The sequence below is a fragment of the Metopolophium dirhodum genome, chromosome 9, assembly GCF_019925205.1.
Source record: "Metopolophium dirhodum isolate CAU chromosome 9, ASM1992520v1, whole genome shotgun sequence".
Taxonomy (NCBI): domain Eukaryota; kingdom Metazoa; phylum Arthropoda; class Insecta; order Hemiptera; family Aphididae; genus Metopolophium; species Metopolophium dirhodum.
This window is the reverse complement of record NC_083568.1, coordinates 18,634,526-18,661,302: the sequence shown is the minus strand read 5'-3', so window position 1 is coordinate 18,661,302 and position 26,777 is coordinate 18,634,526. Positions and strand designations below refer to the sequence as shown.

The window sequence follows — 26,777 nt, the reverse complement described above, 5'->3', positions numbered from 1 at the left end:
TTTCTTTTGTTCTTCACGCCGCTTTTGAAAACTACTGGGACATTTTTACTTTTGACCCCCCAAAGTACCAACTAGATTCACTTTCCTATCAGAAAAGTTACTGTTGAAGAAAATCCAAACACTTTTACTGTCCTAAAAGGTTATAACAGACATAAGAAAAAATTTAAAAAAAAAACACATCATTGTAAAATCAATACATTCATTACTTCACTCAGAATCTAAAATACTAATAAAACTGGAAACTGAAAATGTTCCTTAGCAGTTCAAAACAAATCAAAATATTTTTAAATTTTATCATATATAGAAAATGCAAATATAAACAACCAGTGAAAGTTTCATGTATATATGTTCGCGACGTTTTTGACAATTACTGAGAAATTTTTACTTTTGACCCCTCAAAGTACCAACTAGATTCACTTTCCTATCAGAAAAGATACTGTTGAAGAATATCTAAGCATTTTTACTGTCCTAAAAGGTTATGACACACACAAAAATAAAAAATAAGAAATAAAAAAAAAACACACATCATTGTAAAATCAAACATTTATCGTTCCACTCAGAATCTAAAAATGGAAACTGAAAATGACCACAAGCAGCGAAAACAAGTCAAAATATTTTGGTGGTGTATAGATAATGCTAATATAAATATTCAGGGAAAATCTCATGTACCTCATGTATCTCATGTACGGTCATTTGTCCTCCAATGGGGCAAAATGATTAATAGCTTTTATAGTCGCCAGTCGAGCTAAAATATCATTTTTAGTCATAGATTCTTAGAGAATCGATAATTGTTCGTCATGAGTCATGAGTTCATATATAAATATTTAACTGAATCGTATTTCTAAAACTTTAGAGAATCGCCCTGCACCCCTGCCACTATATAATTTTATGGGAATTTACTTTTTGCTTCTTAAAATGCGTTTGCTTACGAGCACCCACGGCCACGTTCTTCTAATTTTACTCTCAATAATTTAACTCTAATTGATCTTTTTTTTTATAGATTTTTAAACTTTGACAACGTACCACCGGAATTTTTTTAAACGAGTATGCATTGTATGCATGTGGGACGCGGGTGCCCAGTGCCCACGTTCCCCTATCAATTTTTTTCCAATAATAAAATAGTAGGTATGATTAGTTAAGTTTTTATACAATTTTTTTATCAGATTAGGCTGCAGTCTCAACAGTATTAACTCACTTATACTCATAAGCGCAAATAGGGGGGGGGGGCAGGGCTTTAGAGGCTAAACCCCCTGTAACATTTTCTACATTTAGTTTTCAGCTTATTCAATATTATCAAAGTAAGGCTTAAGCCTTAAGCCACCCAAATCCCAAACGCTATTTCCGTCCATGGTTATACTACTTAATACTTACCTATATAATTTTGTATGCATTTATTTTTCTTGCTTCTTTAAGTGGATTTACTAGCGTGTACCGCAGATTTTAATTTTTTTTATATACCAATTGTAAATGTATTCGTATATTTTTTTAGTCGTTTTATTAAATTGATTATTTTTTTGAAATATATTTGCCAGCGAGTATACCTGTGTTTTTCAACCAATTTTTTTTTTAATTTGGTACCTTATAGTTAATTTTTGTATATTACACAACTTTTACTTTTATAAGCTCTCCCTGGAAGACCTTTTAATAAAATTGTAATGCCTCAAACAATTTCAGAAATTATAAGACTAGTTACCTAACAATAACACCACAAACTACATAAATAAAACGAAAAATAGCGGGAACGCCGGAAATACGATAAGCAGATTCGTTGTAAACGGCTTAGTCCGTGGTTGTAGATAATGGTTAGCAGGGGAAAATTTTCACAAAATATTAATTTTAATTTTAATATTTATACGCATGATTCATGAACCAAGATGATAACATAGATATAATATAAAATCTATAAATGTATAATAATCTTAGACCTTAGTTAATATTGTATTATTATATATTATTTATTATCGTACTATCGTAGACGGTTTAATATCAAAAACGACGGTAAATCTTCATTCCTATACGGCTATACAATATATTATTTTCTACTGTACACGTAGACAGGTTGTTGTCGAGTTTATAAGCTATTTTATTTAACTGTTTAATTAAAAATATAAACAACGTAAATATCGTTCGAACTTCGAATAAAGTCTATTTTTTTAATCTCTTTTCTATGGTCTTCAGATTATATCAAAGATTTAAAATGTATCTTAATTCTTTAATCGTGATCGTGATCGTGGCCATATCACACGACTCAAATAGTCTATAGCATTTTTAAGAACTCGCTAGTTTGGCAGTTTGGCAACACTGCAATCGTTCAAGAGATAAAATATATTGAAAATGATAAAATGATATAATTTTCGTGCAATTTTTTTACACATTTTAAAAAGTAAATAATGGTTTATTTTTGTTTAAAGTTACCTAAATCGTACTAATGTGTAGTTTTTCATACTTTCCTGCTACCAAAATTAATTTCATTGATGACGTGTTGTAGCAAAATCGTGTGTAAGTGTATTTTCCGTTACTAATTTTCTAGTGTTTAATTGGTTTTTTTTGTTTGTACACAGTTTTACAGAATTTAACTCTTAGATAATGGCAAGTGTCAGGGACAGCGACATATCGTTATGGTTGCACAACAAATTGGGCACGACCAGCGACACATGGATTAGTGGCTCGATATGTACACAATTGACGTCCGATGTGTTGCGTAATATAAAAGATTGCTTCCCCGATCTACAAACTCAAGTAAAACTCAAACTGTTACTATCATTTTTTCATATTCCAAGAAGAAATATTGCAGAAGTAATGATTAATTTACAGTGTAGTATGTGATTTTTTCTAATCAATGTTTGTTTTAATTATAGTGGCGAACAGAACTCGAAGAAATCTTAGAAGTCGCTTGCGTAGATAGTGAACAGTGGGTATCTATGTTAGCCGAAATGATGAAAACATTCCCATCGACCGGTAGTCTCAATGTAACAGAATTTTTTCATAATGAAGACAATAACAGAATATTCAATGATTTAATTACAGATTTAAAAAAATTAGGTATGCGTTTATACAGTTCATCTTTAATTATTAGACCAAGTTATCATTATGCATTTTATGTTTCTGTAGTACGAAAAAATATGGATTACACAATGTTGCCTTTAGAATGTCTTTATTTGAACAAAAATGCTCTAATTAATGTTGTGGGTCAACCGGTAAGTTATAACAAAAACAAATTATTAATTCATTTTTTTTTTCATACCAATATTTAATCTATGAAATAGCATTACATTATTATTAGGATAATTATTATTTCCAGTGCTATTAATATGGTTACACAATTTATTATCTAATTCCAACGAGCCACAAATGTTAATTAACACATTTGCTGCATATTATATTTGAATATATTAAATTGTCATGGTACTAAAAAATTTTAAAAATTGAAAAATTAAAATATCAATGTACATTGACTTACATGTATTTATGATATAATGCTTAAACGAGATGCTAACCAAAAATGAAAAGTTAAATCGTAACGCTAACCAAATTGTGCATTTAATAGCAAGGTACGCCAATTGTTGTCATTCAGCATATGTGAATGGTATGATGCAATTTGGCTTCATCCATAGTGAAGTGTTAAGAGACAATCAGTGCATTATTTTAGATTATTTAGTGAGATGCTAATAAACCTATAATTAATATTCAAAAACCTGTTACACCTGCTCTCAAATTTTTTGCGTAGTAGATATAACAGTAAAGAATTGTGATTCAAATGCACTATTGCATCAAATAAACGATGGCACTATCTGCAATCTTAATAAATATCTAAACTATAAGTCTTTACTCTTTACAACTGTGTTTAATTTTTTTTATATACTTTTCAAAATATTTTTCTTCAATAAATGACTTGCTAATATTAATTTTGCTTATATTACTAAATCAAATCAAGTTTTTGAGTACTTTAAATCTTTTGATTGATTATGAATTGTATTGTTTTTGGCTGTAGCCTACTGCAATAAAACATTTTAACTTAAAAAGAAAACCCAAAGCAGCGGCTATTAAAGCTGAACTTTTACAAAAAGCTGGTGATGCAGCTAATCATATTAAGAAGCATGCAGCTCCCACTGTTCCAGTACGATCGAGAGGCATGCCTCGTAAAATGACTGATACAAGTAATTTTATATTAGTCAATAGTTTATTACTATTATTTTTACTATAAATATTATGTTTCAGCTCCTTTAAAAGGCATACCAAGCCGCTCAATACCTAGTGGTGGATTCCGTTCTAATCCTGTAAATAGCACTATGGCTACTCCTGCAAGACCGGGAGTGCGTAAAGACTGTGGTATTAAAATATTAGAAATAACTGAGCAACCTATAGGTTATGCTCAAGCTAAAAAGCGTAAGAAGGCTGGTAAGTTAATTTTGTCAATTTTAATTTTATTGAAAATGATTAATAATTTATGGCTTTAGAAATGGAAGAAAACAAACGCCTTTTGGAAGCTAACAATGTATCAACTTCTGGAACAACTTGTCAGCCAATTACAAAAACTGAAGTTACATCCACAACACCAGACTATGCTGCTGGCTTAGCTCCTCTAAACCCACCCACTCCAGCACCATCTACACCTCAACACGTACCTAGTTATATAGCGCCTGCTACGCCTATACCAGCAGAACCTTTAAATGAGCCTGCAAGTATGTATAACCTTAATAACTTAAGTTGTTACACCTCTTTTTTTTTACAGTATATGAAAGTATTTTTTCTGTTTTATGATATCAATGAGTTAGAAAATTTCAATCAGATTAACAAAATCTAATTTTTTTATTTGATTAATATTCTGTCAGTCATCAAAATTACTATTCTATCTAATTAAACTACCTACATAAGTCAATAATATCAACCTATATATTTCTTTGCTATTTTTCTTTTGTTAGTCATTGATTTTTAAATTAAGCTAATAGTATTTTTATAGATCATTGTGAGTTTTTATAAATTAATACTTTTTAATTCAATTTTTAGGTGTTTCAAGCGCTACTCAACCAGAAGCTGAATCTCCACCTGCTGCTCCTGCTGCTTCAAAAGTCATTCATGTAAGCAGCAGACATTTTTACTTATATTTTTGTATACATTTGCAATTTATTAGAAAAATTATAACCTTGTACGTTATTAGATTTTGAGCAAAGCAAGTAATTTTATTTTAAAACATTTGTATTTTTTTTTATAAATAATTTCAGCCACCAATGGTGCAAATGCAAGTGCGCTCACAAACTGCCCAAGTTGGAGTATCTACAACAACTACTTCGAATACTGCTGCTCCAACACAGCTTTCTCTAACGGTATGCCCAACTTTTTTGAAAAAATCATAATAATATTAATTTGTCTATTTGAATAAAATTGTTATGATTTTTTGTACAGAGGAGTCAAATGGAAGAAGCACAGGACATGTTTAGAAATGCTAATAAAGTAACTCGTCCAGAAAAAGCATTAATATTAGGATTCATGGCAGGGAGTCGAGGTAAATAATATTAAATTAAAAAAAAATAAATATCTTGAACACGCTTTTACATTGAATTATTTGTTAATTTAGACAACCCGTGTCCTCAATTGGGTAGCCTAGTAACCGTTAAATTGAGCGAAGATCATGAGACTGTATTGCAAAATGACCACACCTTAGTAAACATGCTAGTTGAAACACACTTCCAAATGAATTATAATACAGGAGAATGGAAAAGAATAAAGAAATATATCGAGCTGGACAGAACAAGTATGCCAGTAGCCAGTAGTCAACTAGCTGCATTAGCAGCTGCCGCCACTGCATTACAAAATCAATCTTGACCTCACAATTTGTGTCGACCGCTCCAAATTGATTTGGTTGTTTTTTAGCTGCTTATTGTTAATTAATTTAAAAAAAACCAAATTTTTCCATCATACAAAAAAGACATTTGTTTGTATCAAACAGTAAGTTTACATAATGTTTATTGAATGTGATGACATTTTTTTTTTTACATAACAATCCTAAAATCTACAAACGAATAAATACATTACAAGACTAATGAACGTTATAAATAAATATACCCTAATTTTTCAACCCTTATTGTATAACTTTCCAACAGCATATTGCTCTTTGGTCGTCTGGAGCTTCTCCAAATATCTTGTTACCATCAGGTGTTACATAATTATTAATCTGGCAATCATGAAGTATTTTATATCCGAATACGTTAGCTCCAAGTTGCTAAAAAAAATAATACACATTATACACATAAGAAACAAACAATTTTGAAATGTATTTTATCCAATTTAATAAATATATATCCTTCCAATCTTACTTGTGTTAAGGGATTAGTGTTTGTTGTAAATATGCCTTCAAATCCATTGGTTTTACCCAACTGTAAGACTTCTTGTTCCATGTAAGTTATGACTTCGACATTAGTTGCTGCGTCTAGTGTATTGTCCGTGCCCATCATAAAACTATGCAATATGCTGCCTTTAGATTTGGGCAAATGATCTCTCCTGTTCAACAACAATAATATTACTAACGGAAATAAAATAAATCATAACTTATCCAATGAATACCTAATGGGACCTTCAAGGGATTCGAGGAACTCAAAAATGACTGTCAAACGGCCGTTGAACTCTATGTCAGGTTCGTCTAGAGCGTCAAAATTTAATGCTGCACCCATTAATCGATCAGACTCCTTGGATTGCACTACAAAACTATATAAGTACAGATCATTTCCATTATTATGTGATTAAAATATATAATTTCGATCGGTTATAATTTATGAATATTACCAAAACTCATTTACCTCAAATTTTTTTCTAACAGTGGCTCCCACAGTAACTCAAGGACATCGGTGTACTCGCTGTAAGGCACCTTAGGCACAATCCAGTGTTCGAGATCTGCTTTTTCGTAGAAACTGTCTGCAATTATCCTGTGAAAAACAAGACACACATTTAAGTTCCTTTACCGAACGTAGAATTATCAATTCATGTATAAGAAATATTGTAAAAACTAATAAGTATAACACATTACTTTATTACTCATTAAATATTATCTAAATTCGTACTTGATCACGTCGTCTTTGTGTTTGGGTTCGAGCATTTGCCTGGTGTATTTCTCGGAGAGCCATTCTTCATCATTACAGCATGCTTTTCGTTTACTACTAAATCTCATTTTGTTAATGACTATACCAAAATTAGGCGCTGTTATAAAATCACTGACAGCTAAAAAAAAAATAAAACTAGCATTAATAAATAATAAACTAGCATTGATTATGTAGGTAAATGTATTTCCATTGTCTGGATTGCATTAGGTACATTCCTTATATAGTATTTTTCTTTGTGTACCTACTGCTCATAATATACATATTTTAATAGAATAATACTAAAAGTTAAACAATTGCGTTTCGACTTTCGATGCTATTTGTTTAAGCTTTTAGTTAAAAGAAAAAAGATATATAAAGATTATACTATAAATTACCATACCAAATTGATTATAAAAACTTAAAAATTTAATTTAATATTGATACGTTTAGGTAGTTAGGCATTTGAACTTAACACGATAGATACATGCATAAAAAGAATCTTTAAAGTTAATAATAACGAAACAGAAGAGTGGAATAATATGCAAGTAACTTTATTTTAAGTTTTAAATTTTAACTCTAAATAACTTTTAAATAACCACAGTTGTATCTGATTTTCTAACTTTTCTACGGACATAAATAGGTATGTCGTATGCCCTTACAACTCTTGATTAGTTGACTACATTATAAACTAGCTTCAAACAAACTTCCAGGGAACCCACCCAGACTTCTCAAACAGCACTGGTGCTGTGACTGTGGCCTGAACAATTAAATAATAGGTTTGTTCCAAATTTCTAATATGCGGTTAAACTAGCGCCGGGAGAATGCGCAGTAGTGTTTCTAACACACCAGAATCGAAAACTTAAACGTCTGAAACTGCGTCAACAAGTTGTTGCAACATGTCAATTAACCAGTTTTGGTATTGGTTTGACTGTCAAAACGATTGGTGGATTCGGATGGAGCCTTGCAGTCAGAGACACTATAATATAGTAGTAATGTCTGTTATGCTCAGTTCAAAACTAGTTCCAACAGAGTACAACCGAGTATGGACTCATGGGATCCGTCTACGTTAGATCAATCATGAGACATGAATTACAGAGTCTTCGTTTAGTCCCGAATTCTGTGTTGGAATAAACTTAATTTAAAATCATAAGGTACCTATCTCAAATTCTCGATTGTGTGACTTTCTTTCAAGTGTTTGTTTTTCAGTTCCTACTTATAAATAAATTACCTATTGAAAATTGCTTTTATAGATTGTAATTTTTCAATAGTAAAGATTATTTTCAATTAAATAGAATATTTTAAACCATGTATCTAATACCTATTAAATCAATAAACATTATTAACCGACTGCGTGATGCGCTCACCTATAGAGTATCCTAGGTCAGCCAGTTTACTTATGGTGTAAATAGCGTTCAGCGAATTGCCGCCTAGTGCGAAAAAGTTTGCCGTCGGTGAGATGTGTGACCGCAGCGAACTTCCTAGCACGCAGGATACAGTCTCGAACAGGTGTTTAGCAGTTTCCATTTGGCTTGCATCGATGTCAGTAAAGTCAATTTTCGATTCCTTTAAATTGTCCGAAACTGCACATTCAAAACATCTTGTAAATTAACGAATAGTATATTACAATAATTATAAATATTTTGGTATACACTATTATGCAGGTCTATAGTGACGTACCGACGAATTTATAGGTTTATGAGTGTTTGTGTTTGGTGGGTGTCTGGGTGTACAGACTCTTGTCACCCCTGCGGCAGGATCCCCAGACAAATGTATATCCACACCCAGTTTAGTTTTTCAATTTCCCAGTTATTAATATGTTTTTCATCTTTTTTAAAAAATATAGGTATGTCATTTTCTCGTTACCCTTTTGAAAGGCTTATAAGACATGAGTAGCTACCTACCCCGGTAAACGCCAATGCAGTATATTCGTAATAATTAAACCCAACAGTCGTCTTACACTCTTACCCGATATTTCGGAGTATTGGCGCAATAACGTTTGTCTGTCAATTTTTCCATTCACGAGATACGGCATCGATTCGAGTGAAATCACCTAAATCAACAACGTGTAAGCATAACAAACAATAACGTACTGCAAGAATTAAAAGTTCGCTGGTGCATTCTAAATCACGCGCGTCAACGAGCTTTTCCCCAAAGCATACCTGTGGCATAGCGTATTCCGGCAGTGCGTTTTTTAGTCGATCCTCTACGTCCGTGGCCGTCATTTTAACATTACCATCGAACACGACGAACGCCAACAAAGCCTAAAAGGTACATATAGTAAATAATATTATTATCTTCTCATCATAATTTTAGAATTTTATAACTTTAGAACCTTGAACCTTGAACCTTCAACCCTAACTTTAACCGCGGGGTAGATCGCGGACCCCGTGCTGTTTGTACGTAAGTGTATGATTTACCTCTAAAGTATCAAAATTGTACCAAGTTTGTCATTTTTACTTAATTCCACCTACGGAGGATTAATATAATCAATTAAATAAAAGCCTAACGTAACCGTACTAAAATCCGACGAATAAAAAAAAACAACAAATTTAACACTTTTTAAATTAGCCCATCTTCTTCCCAGAGGTCTAATCTACACACAAACATTTATTTTTATCTATACTAATACATAAAATGATAGCGTTTGTTTGTATGTTCGGGATAAACTCCGAAACTACTGAACCGATTTCGAAAATTCTTTCACCAATACAAAGCCACATTCTTTGTGAGTATCATAGGCTAATTCAAAAAGGGAAGTGATCACCCTCGGTAGGGGCTCAAACAGGAATTTTGAGATTTACGATAGAAATTTTTGTTTTTTAATGGTTGCAATGGGTTATATACCTATATAGATAAAAATAATTGTATAGACGTTGTTGTTTTTGGCCATGTCACCAGGTGTGCACTTAAGAGGCCATAACTCCGGAACCACTTATCCCACAGCGTACAAACTTCACAGAAACTATCTACATATCAATCTTAATATGTCCTGGAGTTTTCATCGAAATCGGTTTGGTGGATCTTGAGTTATAAAATTTATTCAAAATGTACACTTATTTTTATATAGGTATATAGATATAGATTACTGTCTTAGATATAATATTATAATGTTAAATTAATTTAAGGCAAATAAATTACGAATATTATATATAAATATACTCGCTACAGCTTGGAGAACAGATAGTTTCGTTGTAATTTTTTTTATTTTATCCAGATAAATGATTTTAAAATAAAATAAAATTTTAGATGAAACCTATAGTTTGCTCAAAAAGCAAACATTTAGAAAGTCCTTAGAAACTTTTTTGATACAACAGAAGATATGATTGAAAAATGCATGTAATTTTATTCAATAGTACCTATAGTAAAAACATTTTGCTTATAGCAGTGGAAAACGCAAACACATATTTCTATTCTTTAGGTGCTCTAGTATAAATTAGTAATTATAATATTATTAGCTTTTAACTGATCCCGCGCACTTCGTTGCCCGTAAAAAATTATAACTCAAAAAAATTGCGATTGTTCAACTCCTTTTGTGTGCAACTTAGCCTTCTTGGTAGGCAATGTGTAAACATTTTATTTGATGCATACTTGCTCCTAATCTGCCCGATTAACCAATGGAAACCAAATAATAAATACCATTTTAGAACCTCTCCGGGTTGGACCAATAGGAGGGTGAAAAATATTTTACAGCCTATTCTCATACCTACCAAATATACAAAAACAATTTAATTAAAACCAGTCGAGTCGTTTTAGAGGGGGACGCACTCCAAACACCGTAACACGAGATTTTTTTATATTAGAAAGATTACCTAGTTTATTACCTATTATTATGAATAATACCTACAGTAATACTACACATGTTCACATAAACTTGGATACTATGAACATTGTATTAAACGTTTCAATCGTTTAATTCACTTAATTTTACTATTTGTTTTTATTTAAAATTAATTTAATTTATAAATATTTCAGATTAAAATTCCTCAAATTCTTTTAGATGCATCCTGATTTTTATTTAGGTCAAATTAAATTAGAATTTTAGGAGGTCAACTATTACTATAGCCCAATGATTAAATATATATATCAATGATATATAATATATAATCAATGATATAAGTAATATACCTGTTCAGTTTCGCCAGGTTTATAGCACAACACGGCCAATTTGTCGATTCCCGCGTCTTGTAGCTGATGAATGGCCGTTTCGACTTCAGTCAAATCGACTCGGTGTCCCCTGACTTTGATTTGTGAATCGGTTCTGCCTTCATACAACAGCACGCCATTTACTATTTTCCCGTAATCTCCAGTCTGATACATACGGTCCATGCCCATGCCTAAGTCATGCGGATATAACGTTTTTCTGTTACGACGACGCGTTTGAGCAATAATAGGTAGGTAAATATAATATTATAATATTATATCCTCTATATTATAATAATATAATATGTATAGTTAACGTTTTAAGATTTGTTTGGTTATTTAGGATAGATAGATACAATTTTGAAAAGTACGCGTCATGGCGGTATTACCTTGGTCGTGAGGTAGACGGTTTTCTACGAACCGGTGCGGGTCACGGTTGTTGACATAACCGCTGGCTAAGTTCGCTCCTGCCACGTACAACTCACCCAAACAGCCGGGCTCTACTGTCTGGCCTTTATCGTTCAATAGATATAGAGCCGTATTGTCCACTGGAACGCCTTTAACGATACAAATTATAGTTGAAAAAAGTATGTTATTATTTTAGTTAATTATTTTAGTGACTATATAGTGAGATGTTGGAATGATATTTGTACCCCAAAATAACTATTTTTGTAATAGGTACATAATATTTTTGAAAATGATCATTCAGCAAAGCCATGCGTGCAATTGTTACACTTTTAAGGCTACTAAAAACATTGAATTTACTTTTTTCATTTTTGTATCGTTTAAAATATTATGATCGTTGTTATGATTATAATATATAGTGTTAAGTATTCATAAGTTAACTGTTAAGTTAAATATAAGTGATAACATTTCACTAATATTATTTTTTTTTAGTCTAATATTTTAGATTCTGAACCGACCGATAAATGTATAATGTATTGATCTCACAACGATGTGTTTTTTTTTTTTTTTTTTATTTATTTATTCTTTATTTGTGTCTGTCATCACCTTTATTAGGACAGTAAAAATACTTGGATTTTCTTCAACAGCATCTTTTCTGATAGGAAAGTGAATCTAGTTAATACTTTGCGGGGCTCAAAAGTAAATATTTTTCGGAAGTTTTCAAAAGCACAGGGAAAAAAGTTAATTAGTTAATTTAATAGGCACGAGCTTAGTAAAATATACATACAGTTCTACAATATATATAGGCATGAATGTTGGATGATAAATATGGTGAGACTTGAACCACATTATTTTTAAGCACCTATTTAATATAAATGTAATATTTGCATAATGAGTAGTGACTTACCAATAGGAATTTTGTCACCGAAACGCAAGTCTTTGAACGACTTAATGGCGTAGTACGACACGTCTGCCATGATTTCCGTGCTTCCATAAAAGTTGCATAGCGTGTGACCAGAAAATGTGTCTAGAAACTGTTTGGCTAACGACACCGGTAGAGGTTCTCCACTACACACCCACAACTTCAAACTCGATAGAATTCCCCGTTCATTGTTCTTAAACGAAAATACGTATGTCTTAATGAATGAAGTTATAGTTTGTAATTATTAGTTTTTTTTTCAGCTTCTTACATGAATGGTAAATTTAATATTATTTTATTTATCTTTTATTGAAAAAAATATTATAGATTGAACATAATTTTTGATAAAAGATAACATCAATGTACATATACTTTATGTAAGAAAAAAATGCTATAATAAATAATCATTATAATATACGTGGAAGATATTGGATTTACTATTCGTTGAACTTTTGAAATCTTGAAGATAATATTTGGATAATAAAAGTGGTAATTTGCTAATGAAAATAAGTAAGTTTCGTGGTTTTCGTAAAACAAAATTAATAGACATATATATAGTGACCAGTGACAAATTATAGATCATAATAACATATTATAGGATAAAAAATAGTTTTGTGATTTATTAAAATTATAGTTGAAATTAAATCTACTGCAGTTGTAGTACTTACTTGATTTATCATAGAAGATTGTTGTTCGTTGTTGTTGGAAATGCCCATATATAACAATATAGCATGTAATAGAGATGGGACCAATACTAGACGTTCAACCTAAACACCAAATTGTTTTTATAATTTAAATAAATATCTAGGTATTATTCGAATAATTAATTAGGTAAAGAAGGAGAGTTGTATTTGAAAAACTACATGAACATTAATTAGCGTTAAAAAAATTACTTCCATATTAAGTAAAAATTATGACGGAATTCTGTATAGGTAATATAGAAGAACACACGACGGAGAACCCATTATTATTGAAAATTATTTTCCACACAAAATTATTGATCAAAATAATTAATTTCCAAATAGTATTATTCTTCACGGCGTGCGCCGTATTAATATTCAACAAAAGAATAAAGTGAAGAATAGACGCAAATATAGGGAATTTAAAGACTAATCCCCCCTCCCCCCCAAAAAAAATCAATAGCCCCCTATACATTTCCTAAATTTTGTTTAAGATTATTCAATAGTAATAAAGTAGAGCTTCAGCCCCATCCAAATATTAACACTATTTGCGCCTATGATGCCACGTAAATATTATGTAAAATCAAAAGTTAAAAAGTATATTATATACCTATACTTAATGACTTAATCCATACCAAATATTTAAATGATTTATATTTTAATGTACCATGTGTTCGATGCCCGTGTATTATTATTTATTTTATTGTGTTATTATTATTATGGATACACGATCAAATTACTTGCGATCAACATCCATCAAGGACGTACTCAGAACAAATTTCCGGAGGGGGGTTGGACATCATAATACGTGATAATTTATTATTAATTACTTACTAATGAATTAAGTAAGCCCTATAATTTTTGAATTATGTTAAATTTCTAAGTTGACGTGATCCGAGTAAATTTTGAGAGTGGAACCCCTGAAGGTACGGCTTTGATATCCATATTATGATATACCTTCCCATATCAATGAGATGTTAAAAAAAAAAAATAAATACCTATCCTTTATAGGTACGTGACGTACGTCTTAATATAACTATCAAAACCCATCATGAATCAGTGTTTCATATTAGTATTTGATATTATGTATGGTAAAATTGCGAATCGTGAATCATGATAATTGTAAATTGTAATCATCAGTAGCGCGTGACATTCGTTTATATCCAACTCAATTTCTTATCGGCTACCTACACGTTTACATTTTTCGCTATAATATACACAATGTCCTTTACCTTGTTGTCATGAAGTATATTGATCAACCGTTCTGGATCTTTGGTAATGGCCTTGGGTATTACCATCAGGCATCTTGGTGTGTCATGCAACAACGGAGCCCAAATTTCTGCCACTGAATCCACAAATGTCAACGAAGTCTTGAATACGCAAGTATGTTCGGTATCGCTGTAAGGGAACCGGTTCCATTGCCAGTTCAATCTGTTGAAAATGACGCAATGCGGAAGTCTCACGCCTGTAATATTAATTATTATGCATTTCGTGTTTATTTTTTTTCAGTTGTTTAAATCATTTAATGTGGAGACATATACGCGTATAAAACTAGTTGGGTTGGATTTTTAAACACGATAGGACGTATAGGTACACCGGACAATGCTCTTAAAAACTTTGAATTAATTTATTTCAACCATAAATTACGATACCTACCAGATACCATATACCTAACCTTAAGATGAATATAATTTACACATTGAATTAATTTGTATGTTGGTTTGTGTTTGATATATATAATATACAAGATGATTCACTAAGCATGCTCCATTGTCTATTTTTTTTTTATTGAATAACTGAATTTTGGAATTTTTAGGTATGATATTTTGTACCACAATAGGACACACCCACTTCTTAAATGGTAAAAAAATCTAAGGACTATAAAAGGTGGGTAAACATGCTTCAAGAATCACTCTGGATAAATACGTTTAATCCACTCCGTTCACTAAATAACTGTTTTGATATTAAAAGCAAAAATACATCATTTCTATAAAACAATATGATTTTTTTTGTGTACTTACGGTTACTGAACGTTACAACATTTATAAGTATCGATATAACTTTAAAACAATAATGTCAGAAGAATAATTTAAATAAACTTAGTATTGAATATATTTTTTTGTATGATACAGTCGGCTACATTGATTTTAGAACAATAAGTGAATCGAGATTAGAAAATTGGAGTACTGGAGGCACTTATTTTACAACTAAATTATTGAATATGATACTTTTAAGTCAACGTTGGCTCAATAGGTACTAAAAAGTAAAAAAATCGCCTATTTCGTAATGTTTAAAGGGTAAAAAATACAACTACTTCTTATATTTATTATTAATACAGTATTATATTTAATTTTCAAATTTTATTGGAAAATGTATACATTACACTTGAAATTATTTAAATTAATTCAACAATATATGAATAAATATAATAAAACAGCTTTTAATGATCAATAATCATTAATTAATCATTTTAACATTATTAGAAAATCATAATAATCTTGGGTGTGTACTGTTGATATATCTTGTATAAAGTTTCTGGGTAATCATTATATTAAATGCACCTAGTTAAATCAAACTTGGCATAATATGTAAGGTATGCGTAATATTAAAAATATTAATAAATGATATACCTACCTATCTTATTAAACAATTACTTTTGTAGGAAATAAAATAAGTAATTATTATTTGTTCAACAAAAATATTATTTTGTCTGGAAACCAGTTTGATTTATTGATATGTATTACTAATATTAATATTCATAACAATTTATGTTGCTGAGCAGTTAAACATGGATAAGAAAAAAAGAAAAGAAAAATTATATTATACACACTATTATAAAACTCAAAATAATGGTCAAAGTATCCTTGAAGTGCATAAATCTTACATGATGAAACGAATAATAATAATTTCAATAGCTGTAGAGAATGTTGGTGTAGAACATTAGAGTGTAATATTATAATATTATATACCAATACAATACACTTTGTTCTACTGCAATAATTATTAGTTTATTAACAAGTACTTAGTTTGCCTATTCAAGACGCCGTCCGATAAATTATGTTGACAAAATACCTATAAGCCTATTTCAGAAAATGTATAAAAATCATTCTATATCATAATATTAATGCTAAGTTAATAAATCGATATTTATAATTAATAAGCATTTATAGTTAATATACGACATTGTTTTAAATAAATTATAATTTTAATCAATATAAATTCAAATTTCTTTTTACAATATTTACGACCTTGGTGAATGTAAATAAATAAATATCTACTTGTATTTAACATAATTTAATATATTTATTGTTTATTGGCCTTAGTATTCAAAAAAACAAATTTTTAAGTTTTAAGTTATAATAATGGTTGTATTAAATACCTACTAACCCATTCAAAATAGATAACTATTCACATCATAATATCCAACTATGTTATTATAACAAGTATTATATATTTTTCTTTATAAATTGCATCATGCTAAAATTAATAAGCATAGACTGTATTAGTAATGTAATAGTATGATTTATAATAAATGCGAGTATTATTATTTCTTTTTTTGAAAAAGTGGATACACCTAACTTCCTTTGGGCAATAATTCTCAGACAACTGGTTTACATAGTGTAAATATCATATTTATGAATAAAATGTATATGTATTTTTCTTAATATCGTAAGCGTATAAAGACCAACGAGTCTGTTTAGACTACTGAAGAATTAAAAAATGAATTGTACTGATAGATTTTTTTTAAAAATAACACATTAAACATTTTGTAAGTTGATGACCTTGTAGTGTCGAAATTCGTTTGGAAGGCGGCCCTTAACCTATTGGAAGTCTTATTACCTTTAGGCGTTCCTGTGCTGCCGCTTGTGTAAATTATTGTTGCTGGTCTTCTACCATCAACGTAGCCCACTAGTGTTTCACGGTCCTCTAGGTTGGATGCGGAAAGCGCAACAGACTGGCTCTTCAATTGTTTAAGGCTGTATACGATGTTCGACTTGTTGTCATAAACTTCGGCTATGTAATAAAATATAGTTAAAAACAAGTCAATAAACTTATAGAATATGAGTGAGAAAATAATGTCGGGAATCCATGATCAAGGTGATGTCTTTAATAAATGTGTAATATTTAAGTATAAGATAAAAATAAAACAGTAAACACAAATATAAACAATAGCACGTGACGTACGACGATTTAATTTATTTGATGCGCACACAATTTATTGTGATAAGTCAAAATCAATAATAAAAATTGATTTACAAATAAATTTTAAATTCAATTTTGTACTCGCCGAATGGTTCATTATACATGTGTGTAATGTTCACGTAAATAATCCATTATTTGTGTATTAATTACCTTCGGGTGTGCAGGTGATTACTAAACATGGCTTGGCCTCGCCGATCACGTGTTGAATCCGGTGTTGCGGCGCTGATACGTCCAATGGCAAATACGCTGCACCGGCTTTCCAAATAGCCAATAGAGTGGCAATTAGTCCGTCACCCGGAGGAAGCTGAACGGCTACTACAAAGTCGCCGTCGTCGTTTTTAGGGCCAGCACGTGCGATTATTCCTCTAGCCAATTGATTAGATATGGCATTCAGTTCCGTGAAGTTAAGGCGCACAGAAGGTTGTCCAAGTTCTGAAGACAAAAGTTCTCAAGGTTAAGAAGACGTACCGCACGATAACGCGTTTTAGTTGCAATATTAAAATAATAAAAACGAAAATGTAGAATCACGATGTTCAACATGAGTATAATAATATGTGTAGCACTGTAGCTATATGGTGAAGTCATAAGCGTAGCGTGATGACATTATTTTGGGGGGCGGGGGTGTGGGCTTTATAACTTATAATAATATAATGTTTCTGGTACATAACATTTATTCAAAAAATTTAAGGGGAGCCATGGCCCCCTTACCCCCTTCCCACAATTCTACGCCTGTGGACTGACGTATTATAACTATTTACGATTTTAATACAACAATATACTATCGTCGATCGCGTTGAATAACCAATACAAATTCTAACCAGAATCGGCATATAAATACCAGGACAATTTTCTAATTTTTTTAAACGCAACACCCGCATACATATTATTATGCTTATATATTTTCTGGGGCGGTGATAACCTCTTCAATTGTATGTTAAACTATCCCGATGGTAATTCGTGTGGGTAATATGCTTATCTGAATTAAAGAAAATAAATTGCAAAGTTTCAAAATGTTGACTCGAAATGTTTACAAAAAAAATCGTGCGTATGTATTTGTACTATTTTAAATGTTATTGGTCTTTATGGAAAAAAAAAACTAATGATTAGAATATAAAATGTGTATGTTCATATTATTATAAACATTACATTTTAACGAATGAACGAAGTTATTACAGAATCGGTTAAGTACTTAAGTTTATATATTATGTACCCTTCAGGTAGGCAGTACTTAAGTAGTCTCGTAGTACTGAAGTAGGCCTGGGAGAGTTTACATATATCCGTCAGGTAGAAGAGTATCACCTATTAGAGTTGCGTTTCGTGAATCTAATCAAAATTTACCTGAGTAGAGCGTTTATCATCTGGGCGAGAAATTAAGCGATCATTTGGGTGTATTTATATTTGTGTTTGTTGTATAGGTACATTAGCATGTCTTGAGCTTAATAATTAAGTATACAATATACAAATTATAAAAAAAATAGTATAGGTATACGTATTATAATATGTAAATATATACTCGTATGTTATACAGAAATAACAACTTTTATAATATTTACTACCTGCTACATAGATTGTTTCGGCCGATAGGCGATAATTATTTTAAAGTGCTCAAAACTAAGTCTATAAAAATGGAAAGGAAAATGTATTGGACACATTATATTAGGTGTCCATTTTTATGATAAAAATATGTATGTATCTAAGTCGAGTAGTTAATTTTTTAGAACTGTTTAAAATACCTATCAATATTTTTTGAGTTAATTAATTTAGAACGTGATAACTTAATACCACAGGCATGTAATTTAATTTAAAACGTAATAACTTATTTCAAAATATTACTTTTGGAATTTCCTGACTTGAGTATATTTCTTAAACTATTTACTATCCATATAATTTTCACAATTTTTGTTCACACGTTTAAATTACATACATACAACGATACGAAATTTTGGTTATGTGCCTAAATGAAAGCCACCCCTAGAATTGACCCAGGAGAGTTTACCATCGGAATAGTATACGAGTCATTAAAATTGAAAGAGTTTACAATCATTTGCTGCGTTTTTTCCTTTATTGTTTTCCAAAAATCGCAGGGAAATTTTAAATGTGGCCTCTTCAATCCTTTGAAACACGATTTCTGTTCAAATTCCAGTATACAGAACTTAGTCGTGACTTGTGAGTGATAAGTGTTTTATAGAAAAATATTTAAATACATTTCCATGTACATACCTCCGTGCATTACGGCCATGTGTTCTGGATAAGCGCTTTCGTTCCGTTCGAACAATCTATGCAGTTGGATGTCATTGTTTATCGGGACAGACGGTCCTTGGAGGGTCGAAGACGTTGCCGGGTAAACGCCCATGTCTGCTTGTGCTGAAATAACCGGTTAGACAATCCGTTAATAGTTTGTTTAATACACGAAATACGTTAATCAACCATACACGACGCACCTATATGATTTATTTATCAACGAGGTGCTTGTAGCAAGTTAATCAAATTGGAAGTTAATATATTAAGTTAAGGATATATTGTGCATATCCTTCAAGACGGTACGGCGAGTACATTAGGCGTGTGTTTATTCACTAAGAACGTTCGGAATTTAAGTCCCGAGTTAAAAACGAACGAGTAGGTATATTTGACCGACCGACCACGCGGCTTGTAGTAGAAGAAGAGGGGTCGTTTACATGGTCAGAGGATTATTCAACTTACATACAGTGTTTTTGTGTTTGAATGCGTTTTTGTGTCATGGCTTTTTATCTCACACAGATATAGTTTTATTATTTTACATTCACTGAGTAGCTACTGACGTTAAACATTATATTGTTATTTGTTACTGACAATAATTAATCTTCATTTCAGTCTCTAAAAATATTATAATGCACTCGAAAAATGTACAGTTAATATGATGACATGTGTTTATTGTGTTTCGTAATAAATAATTACATGAACATCGCAGATAATAATATATCGACGGGAAAAAATCGACTGTGGAATCGTATAATATTGTATACATTGTTACGTCTCGGCAGGAGATTTAAATCAAAAAAGTTGTTCGCGCAAAGATAACATTTTTGTATTATACTCGCGTAAATCACATTGTAGATAAGCGTCGTGGGTGCTATACTGCTATTCAAGTTTTTCATAAACAGATACTATACTAATGATCGTCTTCGATAACATACAATAATAGAATCTTACACAAAGCGATGTGGTTAGTCATTCAAAAATCCTATATCGCGATTGTTTAAGCCAAAAGATCGTCAACATGACGGCGCGAAAATTTGAGACGACAGAGATTCAATAATGGCAAACGTCCTTCGCCAAAAATGAAACGCGACGCGCGAGTGCAGATTATTAAATAAATATAATATTATTATTACAATGGATATACGAGTTGATTCTTGTGCGTCTTGGCCGGCGTGATATAAATTCTAAGAATAATATGACATATAGTCATTAATCATAATAATATTTGTATCCGTATACAACGTTTAAGTGTTTGAGTGAATCATCGGTGCACGCACATACACTTCCGTGGGACTCAAACGTATATTATATTATTATCGTCTACGGCCCAACGCACTAATAATAATTCACTCGGAGTAGGCGTTATTGCACCGTGATGGGTGTGATACTGGGATGTATGTGATAGCATGTGACTTCCGTGGGGACGAAAAGTATACAACGATTAAGATTGCACGTACATAATTCGTGTACGAAACGTGCAGCGGTGGACCCAAGGCTGTATTTAGAATTTTAGCTTCTCAGTGGGCACACGAATAATGCCATCCTTAAAGTAGGTACGTAATTACAAGAGATCCTTCGAAATTTCTCATGACAAATTTTAATATTTTATTCTTGTAATGAATTAATTAATCAGAGCCATTTAACAATTAAAAATCTTTTTTGAAAATAAATATTTTACCTCCCTCGGAACATGCCACCGATGAGCGTGCGCCGCCCATTCATATGCCTTCTTAATTACGTCATTAGAATAATATGAAGAACTTATCGTCACTATCTTATTAGCATTTTTGGGACCGATTTTCGCATAGTTTGCCTCGGGTGAAAGCCTTTTTTTGTCGCTGGAACGTCCTTACGCCTCTAATGGAAACTCTATACTAGTGTGCGGTCGTGCGCGTGGCACACATTCAAAAATCGCCGAGCCGCGTAGCAGTTATTATGAAATAGGTAAATGACCTTGAACTGTGGAAACCGTCTCAGGTTTTGCTACACCACTAATACACACAAACATTTATACATAATGTGTGTTTGGTATTTCACATAATACTATTCTTTTCGATTCCGAAAAAAATCAACAAAAATAAAAAATACATAAATTCATAATTTATATTAATACGGTAAATGCCCGATGATGCGTATACATTCGTAAAATATCGAGAACGGCCCACCAAACGAGCACAAGGTAATTTGCTCTTAGGTAGCTCAAACCTGAGGGGTGGGTGCGAACTCATGTCCAACGGGTGTACGCCAATTATTATAATATGTATGTACGTATATTACTTTATAATATGATGTGTATAATTGTAGACCGTCCTGCAAATAACTTATCTTTACTGCATGCGAATGAAATAGTGTAAATCATGTGACATGTGTGTCACATAAAAATCTGAAACTCTAATTCCCATCAAGTGAAACAGCGCTATGTAATGTAAACGTTAAAACCTCTAAATTACCCAAACTTCGATTAATCGGACGTAATGGTACCTAAAGCTATGTGTATTGACATTTAGGTGTTTAAGTATAAACAATTACAAAAATTAAACTACTATTTCAGGTACAGGTACGTCATGATACGTACGAATATTACACTGTCAGCATCGATGATAATAATAAGTACTGAAGAAAAAAAAAATTCAAAGTATGCCAAACCCACCGCCCCGTTTGAACTAGGTATAGGTATATTATCTTGAGTTTATCGCGGACTCAATAATATTACCAAAGTTATTATTAGTTAATCACCTAAAAACAATATTTTAATTTTGTGTAATAATAATTGTACTTTTCGTTAACTCGAAAATGTACTCGGGCGTTTTGTCAGACAGTTATAAACGTGTCTGGGCTTTTTTCAAACCTGACTGTTCCGCACTTTTGTCACCGAGCTTTTGATTCGTTCCAAACTCACTCGCGAGTCCATCAATTGAAAATGTTCACTCACACACAAATACACATTTAATACACATCATATACGTGTTGTTATTATGTTTACACTCGCAATTCAAAATACTATGCGAGTTACCGTATATATTAAACCGATATCCAGATATTATTACCAACGCGGTAATAAGAAAATCGCCGTAAAGAAAATAATACAATAATTAATAAAATAAATAATTAACAATAATATCCGTAAATTACGTGCGGCGTGTGTATGTCGACGGCATCTGCGTGAGCGCGCGCCGGCGGTCGTGCAATGTGATTACGGATCAAATTACTATAATATTATAAGATATAGTAGTATACTAAAGTGTAATATAAACACGCATCATATTATCATATCATAATATATATTATTATGTACTTATTGTAGCCTATAAGGTACCTACGACTCGTGTCGTCGTCGCCCAACTTTTTCCGTCGCCGTCACCTTAATCGTTAGGTACATATATAAATGCGATTTGAAAATTTGCGCGAAACAATAAAATAATAATAATAATTTGATCGCAACCGTCATCTCAATGCCAACCACGTATATGATAAAGTCGTTCTAGTCGTACGCCTCGGCAGCACGTTGACACCGCGCGCCGTCCCATTAGAAATAATATAACTGCTAAGGTCGCCTGGCGCGTGTGTGACCCAGTATAGTATAGTTTAGCTAGGTGCCTGCCCAGCTGCAGGTATATCATAGATGTAAACATTATTGAAATACGCCTAATTACGCAAACCGTACGAGTGTATGATCGCCCGTGACGACTAATGGTGCAGACTCCCTGGAGATCTGTGCAAATTCAGCGGTTCGGGTCGCGTATTTAACACGTCAGCGCACTATTTGTTTTCTCTCTCTGACGACCCACGCCCGACACAGGTAGGCAAAACCGACCTTGTGCAGTTGGCTTTAGTGTTGGAGTTAATTGACCCATTATAAGACCTAAAGTCGAGAACGTTATCGATTTGCGTTCTTCCAAGTTGGATTTAATACGACGATATTCAATTTTAAAGGGAGAAATGAGCATTTATAAATTGTAACATTTCATATACCTACGCATATAATGTTATGGCCAGCATATAAATTGAAATATAAATTAATACATTGAATTATGTACTCTTAATACACGTGTCATGACATTAAGCGGTGCTTGCGTGTATCGAATGCACGCGTGTAATTATAATTATCGTGCCTACTTACGCACAGTCCACGGCCGGTCCGTCGGAACAGTGGTTTTCAATATGACATCGTAGAATTATTACCGGTAATGACGGTGAAAGCAATATCGTTATTATATTATTATCGTGTCGTACGCGATGTCACCGCATTATTATGAAAGACGAATTAAAACGCGATTTAAGATCATTAGTCGTCGCGGCCCGCAGTCATCTATATAATCGTTAGTCTCTATACCCTGTTAATGCTATTGTGCCGAGCGCGCGTTAAAATATAATAATAAATATTATATTATAATATTATGATGATTGATAACCGTTTAGGATTGATTTATGACGAATGTTATTTTGTACGTCACAAACACATATTATAGAGTATAATAATATAACACACCGCATAGGAAATAAATTATAATATGCTTTAAAATACGCTCACACGTCATATTATCAAAGTATACGATATATTATTAATATTATTATATTGGGCCGCCGCCGGCGGAAGACGAAAACGGTGAATCTCGCGCGCGACAGATAGCCTTCGGCGGCCCAAACCACCGCATAAATCACCGGTCTTACAACAGTGTACCGATATTGATTTTAATTAAATAACGAACACCGCCGTGGCGGCGGTAGGTACTTTCCAAGTCCTTGTATCACGCGGACTAGTGGACTCGTCAAACCACAACAAAAAAAAAAATTTATCGCTCGCCAGATAATACACGAGTGGGTACGCGCGTGTGGATCATCGCGTCCGTTCGTACACGCTCCGACGGCTTGAAGCCATACGAACTTAGAAAATATATAACGTAAATCGATGTGTATCATACGCGCGGCTGCGAAACGGGCCCAATCACAATAATATTATGACGACGCTATGCGGAGAACAAAAGTCGTCCGAACGTTAATCGGCTCATCGTCATTAATTATAATATTATATAATTGTGCAACGATTTTTTGGCATTCTGTCGGGGTCGAATACAACAATTAATAACATTTAGAACCGATGGTTATAGACGTGTTATAGTATCTATATAGATATATAGATATTATGTAAATGTTATATCGCGCAAATAAACTATTTTACGTCTTATTACTCTTATTTCTTTCGTAACGTTTTCACCAGAATGGCAGAATGTAAACACAGCATCACACTCTCAAAAGCCCGATTTGCACAGACTAAAACACAAATTGTGTAGAGACTTGCAGCTAATGGTATCAACGAAAGTTATCAAATTTACCTACCTATAGGTACTGACTATTATACTCATTGTTGTATTATCAAACAGATTGAAAATTGTATTTTGTGAAAAAAAAAACATTCTATTTCGCTTTTGTTCAACTTTGATTGTAGAACATGACTGCGGACAACAGTAATAATAGGTAATTGTTTATGTTTACAGGGTTTTCCTCCTATGCATTGCATTGCATTTGATATTATAATTTACATAATATTATCAGATCAAGCTTTTAGTAAAGTTATTGTACATCGTAAAAATTGAAAGTATTTATAGTGATATAATTACGTACATGAAGTGTTATAAAGTGATATTATGTTTGCAATTTACAATTATAACTAGTAATTAGTGTTAAAAACTCAACTATTTCGTAGTGCGTACTGCGTAGGAGCGTAAATGGTAAATATTCTACAATCCATCAAAATATTATGTATCTATATATAATTCTTGTTAAAAAGGTATTATGATACGCGAGATATATATAGAACAAATCTGATGAATCAATTACATGCTATGTGTAGTTAGATTGTCGTAAAAAAACGTGACGATTAACATATAATTACATTTAATAATAGGTACCTATAGTTGATATTATAATAACTTAAGTACTTTAATGTTGACTACAATTACACATTATCATAATGTCATAAGAGTATAATTTATACGATAGTGTTTGTTATTATACTAGGTAGTTATTAAAGAAATACTTATATTATTATTGTTTGTGGCAAAAAATTTGTGTGTTATTGGGACAATTTTTTTCGGGTTTGAAAAGAATGATGACCTGTATCATGGTTACACTGTTGTAAGTTGTATCATTATAACTTTTTGACAGCTGGCCATGATATTTGAAAAAAAATACGGTTCTATAATAGTAATCTATATTTGTTTATTATTAGTATAATACTTTCATCCCCTCGCTTGATATTGTTATAACGGTGTAAGTATTTTCGATTTTAAAACGGTAACATATAAATTTGTATTTACTCTTAATTATTTAATATTTGTTATTGGATCGTTAAGGGAAAAATTTATCAAAAATAAATAAAAACTGGTGACCCTCCCCATTATCCAGGTTTAAAATTTAAATTATTACGGTTTATCAGCCGCACTACAGTGTTAGGATGCCAACATCTGTGTTGTATTAAAGGTATATTAAAGGATTTTTAAAAAAAAACTATCTCTCAGAGTACTAAATTTTTTTATTTTACATTGGTATTTTAAAGTTAGATTGGTTTAAAAATAAATCGTTTACGATAGGTAATCTATAACATAAATCATAATACATATATGGAATTAAGATGTAAATAAATAAGGGGTTGAAAAATTGAGGGACAGGGGCAAATAACATACAGTATAAGAGGCAGTGAATATATCGCGTAGTAGGACGTAAGTATACCTATATAACATGTGCCATAATATACGTATTGTACAATGGAAAATAACATGGTTTTTTTCGATAATATGGCTTAAGACTATTTATGATAGTTAGGTCGTGGATCAATCGGTGCAATGTCAACACTTACTGTTTTTCAAGTGAGCGCTGCGGTCTGTTTCGGGGAGACTGGTTTCACAGTGCAATTATAACAAACGTTGAAAAAAAATCGTCGGTACTGGTAAAATCACAAATAAAAAATCGATGTATATATTAATATATTATTATATCTTATGTACGTGCACGACGCACGTATAAATATGTTTGTTGTAAATGTACGTGTGAATTAGATGAAAACAACCCGGAACGATTTCAGCACCCGCGCCGACGTTAAATGTACCAATGGCCGGACGA

At 31.9% G+C, this 26,777-nt stretch overlaps 2 protein-coding genes across 5 annotated transcripts; one reads left to right on the top strand and one right to left on the bottom strand.

The window, feature by feature from the left end:
- Nucleotides 1-2,341: 2,341 nt before the first annotated feature.
- Nucleotides 2,342-6,041, top strand: LOC132953080 (negative elongation factor A). Of its 2 annotated transcripts, none has more exons than XM_061025628.1 (11): nucleotides 2,342-2,499; nucleotides 2,562-2,796; nucleotides 2,859-3,042; nucleotides 3,112-3,197; nucleotides 3,992-4,157; nucleotides 4,219-4,398; nucleotides 4,458-4,682; nucleotides 5,008-5,078; nucleotides 5,223-5,324; nucleotides 5,404-5,503; nucleotides 5,576-6,041. In XM_061025628.1, the coding sequence occupies exons 2-11, from the start codon at nucleotides 2,587-2,589 to the stop codon at nucleotides 5,821-5,823; spliced, it is 1,572 nt and encodes a 523-aa protein (XP_060881611.1). In that variant the 5' UTR covers nucleotides 2,342-2,499; nucleotides 2,562-2,586; the 3' UTR covers nucleotides 5,824-6,041. The 2 variants fall into 2 exon arrangements, with proteins under 2 accessions (XP_060881611.1, XP_060881612.1); XM_061025629.1 differs by having other exon boundaries at nucleotides 2,346-2,495.
- LOC132953079 (beta-alanyl-bioamine nonribosomal peptide synthetase ebony) lies at nucleotides 5,947-26,777 on the bottom strand. 3 transcript variants are annotated; one of them, XM_061025626.1, is made up of 17 exons: nucleotides 26,515-26,777; nucleotides 19,641-19,784; nucleotides 17,571-17,852; nucleotides 17,058-17,231; nucleotides 14,450-14,682; nucleotides 13,206-13,304; nucleotides 12,526-12,733; nucleotides 11,603-11,770; nucleotides 11,199-11,407; nucleotides 9,233-9,334; nucleotides 9,039-9,123; nucleotides 8,438-8,653; nucleotides 7,056-7,212; nucleotides 6,795-6,920; nucleotides 6,562-6,702; nucleotides 6,315-6,498; nucleotides 5,947-6,220 (listed from the first exon to the last, which is right to left on the bottom strand). In XM_061025626.1, exons 2-17 carry the CDS (start codon nucleotides 19,771-19,773, stop codon nucleotides 6,080-6,082), a joined length of 2,658 nt encoding a protein of 885 aa, XP_060881609.1. In that variant the 5' UTR covers nucleotides 19,774-19,784; nucleotides 26,515-26,777; the 3' UTR covers nucleotides 5,947-6,079. The 3 variants fall into 3 exon arrangements, with proteins under 3 accessions (XP_060881609.1, XP_060881608.1, XP_060881610.1); XM_061025625.1 differs by lacking the exon at nucleotides 26,515-26,777 and adding an exon at nucleotides 21,337-21,391; XM_061025627.1 differs by lacking the exon at nucleotides 26,515-26,777 and adding an exon at nucleotides 19,862-20,020.

Excerpts from the sequence above, each read along its gene's own strand:
- LOC132953080 (XM_061025628.1), top strand. The coding sequence starts at position 2,587 with ATGGCAAGTGTCAGGGACAGCGACATATCGTTATGGTTGCACAACAAA. Across the intron at positions 3,198-3,991 it reads TTAATGTTGTGGGTCAACCG|CCTACTGCAATAAAACATTT; the intron begins GTAAGTTATAAC and ends TTTTGGCTGTAG. Across the intron at positions 4,399-4,457 it reads TAAAAAGCGTAAGAAGGCTG|AAATGGAAGAAAACAAACGC; the intron begins GTAAGTTAATTT and ends TTATGGCTTTAG.
- LOC132953079 (XM_061025625.1), bottom strand. The coding sequence starts at position 21,376 with ATGGGCGGCGCACGCTCATCGGTGGCATGTTCCGAGGGAG. Across the intron at positions 19,785-21,336 it reads GGTGGCATGTTCCGAGGGAG|CACAAGCAGACATGGGCGTT; the intron begins GTAAAATATTTA and ends CGGTTATTTCAG. Across the intron at positions 6,221-6,314 it reads ACACTAATCCCTTAACACAA|CAACTTGGAGCTAACGTATT; the intron begins GTAAGATTGGAA and ends TATTTTTTTTAG.